Source organism: Haliotis rufescens, unplaced genomic scaffold, assembly GCF_023055435.1.
Source record: "Haliotis rufescens isolate VD_foot unplaced genomic scaffold, xgHalRufe1.0.p SCAF_12, whole genome shotgun sequence".
NCBI classification, from domain to species: Eukaryota; Metazoa; Mollusca; class Gastropoda; order Lepetellida; family Haliotidae; genus Haliotis; species Haliotis rufescens.
In genome coordinates, this window is record NW_025963802.1 from 3380962 (window position 1) to 3397321 (window position 16360).

A 16360-nucleotide genomic window follows, 5' to 3' on the forward strand; every position below is an offset into this window, starting at 1 on the left:
TTTGATTTACTGTGCCTTAACCAGTATCTTAGAATAGAAGATTGTACAGACAACGAAGTGAGAGTTGTGACACTTCTTGGTGGCATTACGCATCTTGTAGAGGAGATGACACTAGACACATGAGCTCATTTCTTATGCACAGTCAGCAGAGAAATAAGCTCATGGTAGCTGACGTCTATTCTCTATCTGTAACCTGACTATATGCATATCTGTTATCATGCATGTACATACTGATTAATTACTCTCCGATACTAATGGTGGAAATAAAAATTATTCATTCATACACACATACACGCAGGGATGCTCGCACGCACGCACGAACGCGCGCACACACACACGTACGTACGTCCATCCATCCATCCATCCACACACACACACACACACACACACACACACACACACACACACACACACACACACACACACACACACACACACACACACACACACACACACACACACACACATACATACATACATACATACATACATACATACATTTCGTGTAATCAGTACTTGAATTGTACCTCTATAGTCACCGCTAGCGACCTGGGTGTAAATAAAGTTCCGTTTATTCAGGTAAACAACGGGAAAGTTCCTGACTGCGGTCAGGGGGTCCTGTAAACAGCGGTTATTTAGGTCCGTATTGCGGCGTTAGACAATACTCACTCCCATGTGTCGTACAGTTTTTCATAAAGCCACTTCAAGTAAAGGTTACGTCTTCTCAGCGATCGTGTTTATATATATAGATAAGGTCAATGTTTACTTGGATGATATGAACATTCCACTGACACGTAGTCATCGTTCCATCTTTATGTCTATCTCCGTCTAGATCGTAACCAGGCCCCCATAATGGCTGTTTTATATGCTGGTAATTAGCATGTGATTCGAGGGGTGTAAAGTAATCACGGAGAGAGCGGATATATCGCACCTACTTCTACTCACTTGTAATGTGTGTTTGAGATGATGTGATAGACGGCTCGGGGAACACAGTCAGACATACCGCTAATAAATGACAAGTACCAACAGTGAGGACGTATCCGTCAGCATAGATCTACCAGCCAATGTTTTGATGGGTGGGCGAGTGATGGAGTGAGTGAGTGGTTGGTAGGGTGGTTGGGTTTGAGTGAGTGAGTGAGTTGTGTGGGTATTCCGGGTTAGAATATGTCCCCAGTAAGAGATGTCAGGTTTATGGCTTGTCATCGTGCCCCGATAGCAAGGGACGTTACTCTAATATCAATCACTGGTTTGTCTGGTCCATTTTCGGTAAATGACAGGTCGCCGTTATATAGTTCGATGGTGTGGCAAGACATAACATTTAAATAAACCTTCTTAGTAATACAATAGGAATTCAATATAGTCTTTCTTAAGATATTGTGAGATTTTCCTCAAAGTTGATGTCCAATTTATTTTTCAAAAATCGAATAAAGGCTGTCAAGGAAAAAATAAAAAAAAAATAAAAAAAATAACGTCAATAACACCTCAGTTACAAGTGGTTCGTCCAGTGGTTTGGTGTTTCTTACCCAATGAATGACCCTGCTACATACACTTCCGGGTCATAAATTAGTTCCCAGGATCCTGTAATCAGCTCAGACTATGATAAGCTACCTTTCGTTTAAATGTCAACCACACGGAAACACGTAATTTTGAAACTTTATTGATATAATAAAAACAAATAATACATGAAGCTCTTTGAAATAGAAAAGGAAGTTGGAGTATTTGGTAATTAATTACAACATTAATATCCAAACATGCCAGAAATAGACACAAGACATTATACCCGAAAGAAAACAAAGGTATGACGTCAGCATTAACCACGGATGACGAGAGTCTAATTTCGGATCCTCCACAAAAACAGTCCACCACACCGGCGTAATCCATCCCGAGGTGCAGCATGGGAAACAACTTAGCGTCTAAATGTCGGTGTTTTTCTGCCCAAAGAGCTGGGCACTTGTCGATTGACTATTTATTGTGTTATGCTAAATAAATAGTTCTTTTTGAGATCCTTCCGCCTGAGAAATGGGAGTGAACAGAATGGTGAGTAGAGCCACACAGCGCAGGGGAGAAACTACAGCCGAGAACTGAAGATCTGAAACAAGAAATGTGTACTTTGAGTTACGATACAGGTTGATCTATGGCATCGACAAATTCCAATTCCAGGAATCAGGAAGTAATAAGAATTGACATCAATATTTGGTTCATTTATGCGAAATTGTTTGGTTAGACATACAAAGGTCACGTCATTACTGGCAATTTAAGAATTGTTTTCAATATGTGTGTGTTAACGTGAAAACCGGGCAGGGGATTTGCGTGTGCACACCACGTTTAAGAATACCTCCATAAACGCAAGGACATATTGAAGCTAAATCGTATGACAACTTAAGTCATGAATAATACATTCACAATTATCATATGTCATAAATTCATAATTAATCATCAAGACACACACGCGCGCGCACGCACACACACACACTGTCGTTTAAAAAAACCTATAAACGAAGGAAGCAAAATATGATGCAACACATCGTAAACATGCTATCGTGAACTACTATTGGTTGTCCTAGTGGACACAGTAGTCAAGTATCCCGGGGACCTATTCTAACCAGGAATACTCACGGGACATGCTATCGTAAACTACTATTGGTTGTCCTGGTGGACACAGCTGTCAAGTATCCCGGGGACCTATTCTTACCAAGAATACCCATGGGGCATGTTATCGTAAACTACTATTGGTTGTCCTAGTGGACACAGAAGTCATTAGGACAAGCTGCTGGGCCCCTTGTCACACAACGCGATCGTAGCGCTACGAGAGTCGTAAGTCGATGTTAAAGTATGGGAGTTACGATCACCTCAGCGCGACAATCGCTCAATAGACCGGTGTCCTGAGGTACCTATTCTAACCCGGAATGTCCAGGGGACACGCCATCTAACACTACTATTGGCTATCCTAGTGGGAACATAAGTCATTTAATGGGGCGGTGGGGTAACCTAGCGGTTAAAGCGTTCACTTGAGCTCGATTCCCGACAGGGTTACAATGTGTAAAGCCCATTTCTGGTGTCCCCCGCCGTGATGTTGCTGGAATATATTAGCTTTGTTAGTCAATTTGCAATTGTGGTCACCTGCAATAAATTTGTTCTGAAATATTGTTAAGACAGTTTTCAACGATGTGAAGAACGAAATTCAGAGCAGGTGTCTATCTCAAACTGTGGCAAGATCCACTTTAGCTTCACACCAATGGGTGGTCGATAATATAGGCGAAGGCCGGGGGTTCGATCCCCAGCCGCATCATACAAAAGGTGGTTAAACGATGGTACTTTTTGTTACCCAGCCTGGCGCTCGTCATTAAGGAGCTAAAATAAAGACTGGTCGGCTCGGAGTCAATATACTGTCTCTCAGAGGGGTATTCCTGTTGAACTGCGGCATGGTATCTCAGTGCGCTAGCACTATAAAACTGGCACCAGTATAAACAAACACGTGTGTCGCTGTATAAGTGCAACAATCTTAATAGCTGAACGCGACGTAAACCCAATTTCACCTCACCTCACCAAACCTGATAATATAAGTAGTAATTAAGTAGCATAAGGAACTACTTGTTTCTAATCAGTGTATTTGAAGGTGGAATCTTTCACCGACGATCTCAACGATGTTTCTTTACAAATTCTGTATCTTAATGTAATGTGCTTGACGAGAACACGAGGACATAACCGTGAGTGTTTAACGGAGAATGTTTATAAGAAAGCAGTTCCCGGTGAAAATGTCCAGATCGGAACAAGGCGGTGGGGAATGGCGCATGGGTGTGCATCCTTCCAATTCCAAACAGGGGACATGGGTGGCCCAGTTGTCTAAGGCGCCGCGATTCGCTGTGCAGAGTTGCGTCCCTTGGGCACGCCAGAAACCTATGATTGTGGGTTCGAATCCCGGTTCGCCCCGATTATGTGTCTAGGTTTGTCAGCACCATACCCGTGCTCGTGGGTTTCACCAAAGTGGTAAACGTCCGAGACCTGCATCACTTCGGGCTTTCCTCCCACATTAAGCTGACACGCCGTGATATAACTGGAATACTGTTAAAAGCGGCGTTAAACACAACTCAACTCAATTCCAAACAATTACTAAACAACTATATATTCGGAAGATATATACGTGATCGGTAAACTGCGAACGTATTTCAACACTATAACTCTTTTGGTTATACATTTCCTGCAGAAATACACGATTATTCAGCAAGAATCGACAAATTAACATATCACGGCTGTATGCGTGCTTGTGGATTAACAGTGAGTGAGTGAGTGGGTATAGTTTTACGTCGTTATTAGCAATATATCAGCAATATCACGCGGGGCACACTCTCTACTCATGTGGGGAATCGAACCCGGGCCCTCGGCGTGACGAGCGAACGCGTTAACCACTAGGCTACCTCATAGCCCCTATTGATTAACAAGTATCCGGATTAACGAATAATGATGTAGTTTTCCTCCGGAATGCGGTGTGTCTGTATTAACTATGTTCCACAGTAAAATATCTTCAATGATGAAGGCACATGCAGGTGAGGCTATTGGAATGGCAATCACCTATACAGGGGAGGCTACTAGAATGGCCTTGTCCTATACAGGGGAGGCTACCGGAATGTCAATGTCTTGTACAGGTTGTACATCAGCGCCGTCGGATTCTCAATAATGACGTTGGAGTCCCTGCTTCTTCATCTTGAACTACTCACGCGGAGCTGATTTACAGATGGAGACGATACTTAGATGTTGAATATGCGAAATGCCAAATGTATCTTCCATATCTGTGTTGAATTGGCCAACCCACACACACAGCTTTGACCACAACCCTCGTGATGACGTGGGGGGTTTGCAGGTTTGTATCGCACGAGGTCGCCATGACTGGGCCCGAGTTGGTGTTTCTCAGACGCCATTGGAAAGACTGGTTTACGAATACTTCACCCTGTTTATCCTCTCAATTATCCATAAATACCAAGGTATGGACGCCATCATGCCTTACCGCTCCGTGTGTTGCGGCATCTGATAGACGCCCACTGCATAACGCTACACCCCATAAGCGTTTAATTCCTCACGAACGCTACCTTTAATCGATAACGCTACCCCTATTTCAGCGTTAACCCATCTCCAACTACCCCAAATCGATAACGCTACCCCTATTTCAGCGTTAACCAATCATCAACTACCCCAAATCGATAACGCTACCCCTATTTCAGCGTTAACCCATCACCAACTACCCTAAATCGATAATGCTACCCCTATTTCAGCGGTAACCCATCATCAACTACCCCAACTACCCGATAAGGCTACCCATCGTTAACCCCCGACGAACGCTACTCCCACTCGATAACGCCACGCCCACAGGTACGTTACCTTTACTCGATAACCTCACACGAACCAACCACCTAGACATGCACAACTCTCTAAGGCAATAATTTTTAGCTTAAATCTTAAGTTCTAGATTATGTATATACTATGAACAAGTTGTCCATATAAGAGACTAAAGTACTGTCCACATATCTAGACTTGCCCATTGGGGGGGATAGAGTTACTAAACATCCAGGGACTTTTCTTTCCGTACATCCTTGTGGCAAAGCTAGCAACCACCACTCGGTAACGCTACAGTCATGTAACTGCTACCCCTACTCGATAACGTTACCCGACACGAACGCTACCACGAATCGAAAACAGGACCCATCTCGAAAACGACACAGACAAACAATCCATACCTTACTCGATAATGCTCCTTTCACTGAATATCGCTACCCCAGCACGAACTCTAACTCCTAACGAACGCTCCCCACACACGAACGCTACCCTACACAAGTGATATAAAAGTTTGCTCGAACCTCGGTAACCCGACCCTCGTTTATCCGGTCAAACTCACAACACCATGACAACGGAACGTAATAATTTCATTCAACGAATTGTTTAGTCGCGAGACGCGACACTCAGAAAATTTATAAAAAAAACTAATACAAACTGGCTGCGCATTTTTGCAATACACATCTTGTAGCTATTCACTGAGAAAATACGTACTGAGGCCAATGCCACACCCCTAGACTGATATTCTAAAACAAATGGAAACAATGTGCCTCAAGAAAAGCAATACTGCCACGCCCACTTATCAATTGATGCAACACTTCTACACCCATACATCAAAAGGCAAGGTGAGTTACTCCACACATTCTCCTTTAAAGGTTAACAAAATGGAATATAAAAATATGACACATGCTTAAAATTCCATCGACGGGGAGAGCACTAAACCGGTAGCTGTGTCGGTATATTTTCCTATGTAATGGTTCTCGCGTTATCCACTAGGGCTATTTGTACAATAAACTCCACGAGGAGGAGCGACCGAAATAACGCATAGATTACATCTCAGCACATTTAGGAGACAAAAAAACATTTCATTGAGTCAAAGTAGAACGTTATCTGAGGATGTGAAAAAACACGCGCTGCTCCTGAGCCGAGCACCCACTGGCCGACCCCACGGAGCCAGCCCCTCTCCTACAGGTAATGAACCGTTAACCAGACGTTCCAATAGACCTGCCTTTAAGAAATCCGGGGGGAAATTCCCCAAATAAATGGAAATTCCTCTCGTTGGAATCGATATTATATGTTTCGATTATGGTTCGATCCCGTGATTATTTTATCTTTAACATCAAGGCACAAACTCTACCGCAAGAATAGAGAGCTTGACATTTGTAGGACTTCGTTTGTATGACAAAATGGGCATTAATACCCCCCGTTCTGTTCAGGGAGTATGGCTGCAGGGAAAACACCTTATTCGGCCAGACGAGAGGTGAAAAAAGGTAGAATGTTCATTTACAGCTGCGAGACACTGTGCTGTATATGTTCGGTGCCCCCAGTCGCGGTGATATTGCGGTCTGTTTATTTTGGGAAGCGACAATTGCTATAGCAGCTTGAATGTTAAAAAGGAGGAAGTGAGGTGGGAAGTAGTTGCATAAACAGCGAGAACCTGGGATTCCTGGGAAATAGTTGCATAAACAGCGAGAACACGCACTCTGGATCAGTCCAGACTGCCGTAGATTGCCACTGTTGTCTACACAATTGAGCAAACGAGCAAGGTTACCAAACTATGTCTACACTATCGCCTTTCGAGCTATAGGTTACCACGTTATTCTACAAAATCGTTTCCCGAACTATAGGTTGCCATTGTACTCCACACAACCGCCTCTCGAACTACAAGTTACCATTGTACTCCGAACAACCGCCTCTCGAACTATAGGTTACCATTGTACTCCACACAACCGCCTCTTGAACTATAGGTTACCATTGTGCTCCACACAACCGCCTCTCGAACTATAAGTTGCCATTCTACTCCACACAACCGCCTCTCGAACTATAGGTTACCATTGTGCTCCACACAACCGCCTCTCGAACTATAGGTTACAATTGTACTCCACACAACCGCCTCTTGAACTATAGGTTACCATTGTGCTCCACACAACCGCCTCTCGAACTATAAGTTACCACTGTACTCCACACAACCGCCTCTCGAACTATAGGTTACCATTGTATTCCACACAACCGCCTCTCGAACTATAGGTTACCATTGTACTCCACACAACCGCCACTCGAATTATAGGTTACCATTGTACTCCACACAACCGCCTCTCGAACTATAGGTTACCATTGTACTCCACACAACCGCCTCTCGAAGGATACGTTACCAATGTACTCCACAGAACCGCCTTTCGAACTATAAGTTACCATTGTACTCCAAACAACCGTCTCTCGAACTATAGGTTACCATTGTATTCCACACAACCGCCTCTCGAATTATAGGTTACCATTGTACTCCACACAACTACCCCCGAACTATAGGTTATAATTGTACTCCACACAACCGCCTCTCGATCTATACGTTACGATTGTACTCCACACAACTACCCCCGAACTATAGGTTATTATTGTACTCCACACAACCGCCTCTCGAACTATAAGTTACCATTGTATTCCACACAACCGCCTCTCGAACTATAGGTTACCATTGTACTCCACACAACTACCCCCGAACTATAGGTTATTATTGTACTCCACACAACCGCCTCTCGATCTATACGTTACCACTGTACTCCACACAACTACCCCCGAACTATAGGTTATTATTGTACTCCACACAACCGCCTCTCGAACTATAGGTTACCATTGTACTCCACACAACTACCCCCGAACTATAGGTTATTATTGTACTCCACAGAACCGCCTCTCGAACTATGAGTTACCATTGTATTCCACACAACCGGCTCTCGAACTATAGGTTACCAATGTACTCCACACAACCGCCTCTCGAACTATGAGTTACCATTGTATTCCACACAACCGGCTCTCAAACTATAAGTTACCATTGTATTCCACACAACCGACCCCGAACTATAGGTTATTATCGTACTCCACCCAACTTCCTCTCGAACTATACGTTACCATTGTAGTCCACACAACCGCCTCTCGAACTATAAGTTACCAATGTACTCCACACAACCGACTCTCGAACTATAAGTTACCATTGTACTCCACACAACCGTCTCTCGAACTATACGTTACCATTGTACTCCAAACAACCGCCTCTTGAACTATAGGTTACCATTGTGCTCCACACAACCGCCTCTCGAACTATAGGTTGCCATTGTACTCTACACAACCGTCTCTCGAACTATACGTTACCATTGTACTCCAAACAACCGCCTCTTGAACTATAGGTTACCATTGTGCTCCACACAACCGTCTCTCGAACTATACGTTACCATTGTACTCTAAACAACCGCCTCTTGAACTATAGGTTACCATTGTATTCCACACAATCGCCTCTCGAACTATAAGTTACCATTGTACTCCACACAACCGCCTCTCGAACTATAAGTTACCATTGTACTCCACACAACCGCCTCTCGAACTATAAGTTACCATTGTACTCAGCACAACCGCCTCTCGAACTATAAGTTACCATTGTACTCCACACAACCGCCTCTCGAACTAAAAGTTACCATTGCACTCCAAACAACCGCCTCTCGAACTATAGGTTACCATTGCACTCCAAACAACCGCCTCTCGAACTATAGGTTACCATTGTACTCCACACAACCACCTCTCGAACCATAAGTTACCATTGTACTCCACACAACCGCCTCTCGAACTATAAGTTACCATTGTACTCCAAACAACCGCCTCTCGAACTATAAGTTACCATTGTACTCCACACAACCGCCTCTCGAACTATAAGTTACAATTGTACTCCACACAAGCGCCTCTAAACAAAAGATTTTCACTGTACTTTACACAATCGCCTCCAAAATTATAGGTTACCATCGTATTCTACACAATCGTGTTTCCAGATATTGGTTACCGTCGTACTATATAGACTATGGCCTCTACAGGTTATTATCGTACTATATAACATATTGTGCTTAAAATAAATACATTACCATAGACAGTTGTGTCTAGAGGTGTAGGTTATTATTGTATTCAATCGATTGTTAAACAACAGGTTACCAATATTTACTTCACAATCGCTTCTCAAACAGTAGGTTACTATTGTACTTTACACAATCGCTTCTCAAACAGTAGGTTTCCATTGTCCTTTACACAATCGTTTCTCAAACAGTAGGTTTTCATTGTACTTTACACAATTGGTTCTCAAACAGTAGGTTACTATTGTACTTTACACAATCGCTTCTCAAACAGTAGGTTTCCATTGTACTTCACACAATCGGTTCTCAAACAGTAGGTTACTATTGTACTTTACACAATCGCTTCTCAAACAGGAGGTTACTATTGTACTTTACACAATCGCTTCTCAAACAGGAGGTTACTATTGTACTTTACACAATCGCTTCTCAAACGGGAGGTAACTATTGTACTTTACACAATCGGTTCTCAAACAGTAGGTTTCCATTGTACTTTACACAATCGGTTCTCAAACAGGAGATTAGAATTGTACATTACACAATCGCTTCTCAAACAGGAGGTTACTATTGTACTTTACACAATCGCTTCTCAAACAGGAGGTTACTATTGTACTTTACACAATCGGTTCTCAAACAGTAGGTTACTATTGTACATTACACAATCTCCTCTCGAGCTCTAGATTACCGCTTTATAGACAATCGTTTGTCGGGTATTAAAGGTTACTAAAGCACAACATACAACCGGCTCTCCAGCTCAAGCGTACCATTTGTATTCTAGCATTGTACATTGTACAAGTTACAACCTTCCAATGTCCACCAACATCATCCCGACCCAATCCCCGTAGTGCAGCACTGAAGATGTGCGTGGTTACACCAGTAACCCTCAAGCTTATAAGGAACTTCAAGTTTCGCCTTCGCAACAAGGAATTCTGGATAATTTCCCCAAATCTAACGATCTATGGCAGCAGATGTAAGGAATATTTCACTCCGGGAAGATGACTCACTTCTCTACTGGGGGTAATACCTTAGATACCAGACATCCGTCAGCCAATCAAATTGCACATATTGTTAAAGAGGAACTTAGACATACATTGTTATAGCTGTTTGACTGAGCCTCAATGTTTGTTTGGATCGAGGAAGGGCTTGTTAATATATAATAAACTTGAACAGACTATAAAATGAACGTTTAAAGAAGACAACATACGATTTTCTTGTTTCAGAACAGAATGGCTGTGCAACGAAAACAGCGATGGACAGCGCTGGTCATGTCGTGGTCTCCCGTACAAGCTCACGAAGACTTCCCTCACTAAATATTTCACAATAACCTTGGGAAGTGATTTTAATTTTGCAATAATAGAGCAATAGAGAATTGGTCTCAGATTGAAAACCAGGAAATTCGGTGTGATGAGCGGACGCTTTCACCACTCGGCCACCAATATAGCATTACCCCCGTGGGGAAGCGAACCCGGGTCTACGGGATGACGAGCGAACGCTTCAACCACTAGGCTACCCTCCTGTCCCGCAATAGTCCAGGGAGCACGTGAAGGCTACATACACATGTGTTAGGTATCGTGGAATTTCAATGTTTTTGCTTAACAGGCTCAGTCGGTATTAGGATTACTTACAACTTTACATCTGTGATGTCAGACAGCTGGTGAACTGTCATCAACACCATCTATTCAGATGAACCTGACAGCAGTCAGATACGTACGCCACCTATGGCGATAAGTGCCATCAATTAAAAAGGGGGAGATAAGCACGAAACATTCTCAAGAATCTGCGTTCGGATTAGATTAATTTGATGCCCTCGGGGATTCAATATTACCTTCAAATTTACGACGTGAATCATAACATTTATTGAAAGTAGTATATGTTTTTAAAAAAAAGAAGACATTTTTTAAAGATGTTTATGATATAGCTTCGTGAATGCCAGCCTCTTTATCGTGGTAGCCGACTTTCGATAAAGAGTAAAAAGATGTAGACTGGCCATATATAGCAACACGTGCATATGTACGAACATTCGTTCTGCACTACTTCGCGGGGTATGGAATGGGAAAACTTGCAATGCGGAATGCAGAAAGTCCGGGCCGTTGAAACAACGCCAGGTTGCGAGGTATCGCCCTCGCAACTAATTACACTGCTTTACACGTAGGCAACAGGAAACGGGCGGTAGGTATGGGCGACGGAATACCCCAGTAATTGTTGACTGCGGAAAAACTCATTTACTTATGGTAAATTGTGTCAACAGAGTCGTCGTGTATATTTAACCCGTTCTAGTAACTATTACAGGTTTAACATTCTTCGCTGCAGGACCAGATCGTGTGTTGCTGGTTACAAAGGATTTTACTCGGCGTAAATCTAATGGATTGTACTCTATTCTTATAAAACAGTTTTTGCTGTTGGCTTGTACTGAGTGAATTTTATTTAATCTGTTAATATTTTTTTTAAACAAAAAAATTCATGTTTACTTTGAACATGATCTTTATCATTGCGAGTACAGTGTCGTAATCATACTGTCTGTGTTATTAAAGACGACTTAATGGGTTTATACGGGGCATCAAGAACACATATCACATATATTTTGCAATTATAATCATCCAAACCACGCACCTGTTTATATTTACAACCGAGGGACAGCTGTATTCTGCCCGCATCTCACTTACCGCCCCATAGCTGACATACCACGTGTTGGAGTCAGACCCCTCCACACACATGAGCACGCGCACGTGCACAACATACACGTACGCACACACAGACATACACACATGCGCGCGCATACGTACATTCGTACACACAGCCACAGTCACACATTCACGCGCGCACACGTATACACAACCACACGCGCACACACAGCCACGCCCACACACGCACACACAAACGCGCGCACGCACACACACAGCCACCCACCTTCCCTAAGTCAATATTTCGTTAGTTTATGAAACACTAAATGCCACTCTATACTGACTAACACAACCTTTGGACTTCAAGGCGGATCAGAGTTGTGGTATATTTCTATTATATGTATAATATAGACAGTCGCAACACAAATAAGACAATCGTACACTTTCGACAAAGCTATCCCTGTGCCATGATAGTTATCCTATGTTTTTGAAAGATGTGAAGGATCCGGGGTAGAATAGCTCTTCAGCAACCCATGCTTGCCGTAAAAGGTGGCTATGCTTGTCGTAAAAGGCGACTAACGGGATCGGGTGGTCAGGCTCGCTGACTTGGTTGAATGCATGTCATCGATCCCAATTGCTTGGAACGATGCTCATGATATCAACCACTGGACTCGATTATTTACGGCGTTACCCCCCCAACCCCCCCAAAAAAAACAAACAAACAAAACAAAAACAAAACCAAACAAACAATGAAAAAACCAAAAAAAACCCCGAAAGATGTGAAGAGTCTGTGACACTATAACACAACTGGCATATGTAGAGGGGCGGGGCTAGACTGGTGGTACAGGCCACATATTACTACATACGACATGTGATAAACAGTATATCACCACCAATAAGGAATTGTTCCTGATCAAATATGACAAAGTGTATATATCCCCATCCAGATAATGGTATATCGGATATCATCTCAAATACTGAACACAACAAACGCACAAATTGTAGTCTGTGCAAACTGTTCTCTCTAGTATTGAAGTATTTTCTCAAGGTGGCGTAGTTTCAAACATCAAACGATCTTGCATCATTAACGGCATTTTCAGATGGAATAAACAGTCAAATCGCTGTATAAAGTAGTACAGGGACCTTATACACTATTATTTACACATTATTGCACATAGTACCAGAACCAGAATGGGTGAGTGAGGTTTTACGCCGTTTTTTTTGCAATATTCCAGCAATATCACGGCGGGGGACACAAGAAATGGCCTTCACACATTGTACCCATGTCGGGAATCGAACCCGAGTCTTCGACGTGACGAACGAACGCTTTAACCACTAGGCTACCCGACCGCCCCACCAGAACCAGAACAATATAGGCATAATATAGGCACGATATACGATCAGCTTGACTGTAATGTCACAATGGTTCTTCTGTAATTTAAAGAAAGTATGGAACAACCATTGAATGAATTGTAACCCACCGATACATTGCACGTCACTTCATGTATGTTTGCAACGTGATAATGTTTTTTACACACTGACAAGACAATATGGAGACATAATAGGGAACTTATGTTGACATAATGTTGCACGCAGCTTTCTTCACTGATGAAATACCGCCTCCGTGGTCTAGTGGTAGAGCGTCCGCCCGGAGAGCGGAAGGTCCGGGGTTCGATCCCCTGCCGCGTCATACCAAAAGACGTTAAAATATGGTACTTGTTGTTACCCTGTCTGGCGCTCGGCATTAAGGGGCTAAAACAAGGACTGGTCGGCTCGGAGTCAGTATACTGTGTCTGAGTCGGGTATTCATGTAAAACTGCGGCATGGTATCTCAGTGAGCTAGCACTATAAATCGGCATCAGTCCGGGCTAGTACAAGCAGCCACACAAACACACCCACGTACATGCACGTCGCTATATAAGTGCAATAATCTTGGACGCGACGTTAAACCCAATTTCACCTCACCTCACCTCACCTCACCTCACCTCACCTCACCTCACCTGATGAAACAAGAACACAAATTCAGTAGTGCAAGGGAACAGAGGCAAGCTGCGACCAGACGAACCAGGGCCCTGTTACACGAAGCAATCTTAGCAGTGGTGATCGAAACGCCCACATTTTAACATTGTCTTGCGATTGCCGTAGCGCTAAGGATCGATTGTGGAACGGGGCATTCATGTCAACGCCGTGTGACGTTATCAATGAAGCAGGTCCCTTTAACGCCATGGCAAACATACGTTGCAGGATTGACGCCATGTGTAAAAACTAAATCCACAGCCAAGATACTTTCAGTTATGTGGCCCTCCCTGTAAATCCCTGTTTAACACCCCTTTAAGTAGTATTAACAGATATAACATTTAAGCTGAAAGTATTACCTGCTGGTAAAATCCGATCTATCTGAGAGTACGCCATCCAATAAGTATCGATACAAGAGAAACACATGGACAGTCATGTAAACAGTATAAACAGTATGATAGCAATTCCAGTCAGAAGCATCTTGTGATACGTCCTTATGAAGAGGTTATGACAAAGATGAACAGTTTAAATCTTGTACTCCAGGAGGGTAGGATACGACCCTGACCCTTCATCGAAGTTGGCGTTCAGGGTGACCTTGGCACCAGAATTTCTCAGCTTGTGAAGGTCATATGTTCCTGTAAAGCAACAGCCGGCTTTATCCAAATGCTTCCAATCTGATCCATTAATTACGATGGCGGCGGCCTTGGCATTGGGGATGTTGACCTTGAACTTGACCGACGTCAGTGAGCAATTGGAGTTGAGGACCGTTGGTTCTACGAGAGAGCAGCCATCTTTCCATTGCGCATACTGCTTGGGGAAGGCGTGGACGGCGTGGCACGCGCCTTCGACTTTGATCTTGTAGTTGAAGACGTTGGGCAAAGAGGTCTCCTTGGTGTCTCCGGGGAGAGCAAACAGTTGGAATTTGTAGCTTCCCGACTCGGGAAAATTGATGCAAAAGTGCATACAATCGTCGTACCGTTGGCTGAAGACGTATGAGGACAGGTCGTCCTCCTCGTCTTTGACGTTGACCATCTTTTGAGTAAACTTCACAGGCTTGGTTGATTTGAACCTGATTTCACATACATTTGTTTTCACTGTAAACTCATTTTCTTTATGAGACTGTACAGCCAGCCCGAGGGATGCAAAATCTCCTTGAGGGCCAAATTCTCCTTCGATCTGGGCCATGGCGACAGGGACAACACGGACAACACAAGCTGACAAACGACGTTCGGGTGGACGTACTGGCTCCTCTCACCGTAATGATAATCTGTCGTCTGCAACTCAGTAAATACCTGTCGGAATGTACCGATGTTTGCCGAATGGGCAGTTAGCCAATGAAATCGTTTTACCGACAGGAGGGTTTGTCAGTTACAAATTCCTTCCAGCAAGTCATTATCTTCTCTCGCTGTGGATTTCGACTTCCCCGAGCAAAGCTACACGTCTAATTTTAGTCTGTCTTACCTTGCATCCAGAACCCTCTAACACTTCCCACTTTCATTCTGCAAAGCGAATCAAATTTCTTCAAGCAACCCCGCCGTTTTATCTCTACACTAAAGAACATTGATCAGCGATACAGTTCTTCCCCTATCGCGCCCACCGTATCAAACGCCCATGAGCTGATAGACCGTGGTCCTACATTGACCACTACTCTATACTGTGTAGAGAGACATTGATCGCGTTACTGTATGCTGTATACAGATCCAGATTCAGATTGACAATTAATATGCACTGTATGCAAACGTGGTCCTACATGTACCACTACTCTATTCTGTTTGGAGAGACATTGATCTCGTTACAGTATACACGCTGTATACAGAAGCAGATTTACTATATACTGCATACAGTGACCATGATCTCTTTACTATATGCTGTCGTGATCGGGTGGTCAGGCTCGCTGACTTGGTTGATGCATGTCACCGATCCCAATTGCGTAGATCGATGCTCATGTTGTCAATCACTGGTTTGTCTTGTCCAGACTCGATTATTTACAGATCGCCGTCATATAGCTGGAATATTGCGGAGTGCGGCGTTAAACAACAAACAAACAATACTATATGCTGTATACATTGACCGTGATCGCTTTATTATATACTGTAAACTGCATCTCAGATAGAACAAATATTGTGATTATACAGAATACGAGAAAATGCATTTATAGGAAGCAAATTCCAAGTTGAGAGTTACAAACTGTGCGGGAAATGTGACGTAAGTTGAGTATGTGAGATCGACATACATCACAATTCCTTCTCTTTTCCTCGTCGCATTCTACCCCCTTTAGGGGCGGTCGGGTAG

The 16360-nt window shown here is 43.4% G+C and overlaps 1 protein-coding gene across 1 annotated transcript; it reads right to left on the minus strand.

Annotated features, from left to right (window-relative positions):
• Window positions 1-1641: 1641 nt before the first annotated feature.
• Window positions 1642-15344, minus strand: LOC124138088. Its single transcript, XM_046504608.2, has 2 exons — window positions 14428-15344; window positions 1642-2089 (listed from the first exon to the last, which is right to left on the minus strand). Exon 1 carries the CDS (start codon window positions 15251-15253, stop codon window positions 14594-14596), a length of 660 nt encoding a protein of 219 aa, XP_046360564.1. The 5' UTR covers window positions 15254-15344; the 3' UTR covers window positions 1642-2089; window positions 14428-14593.
• Between the last annotated feature and the right edge of the window lie 1016 nt (window positions 15345-16360).

Excerpts from the sequence above, each read along its gene's own strand:
- LOC124138088 (XM_046504608.2), bottom strand. The coding sequence starts at position 15,253 with ATGGCCCAGATCGAAGGAGAATTTGGCCCTCAAGGAGATTTTGCATCC.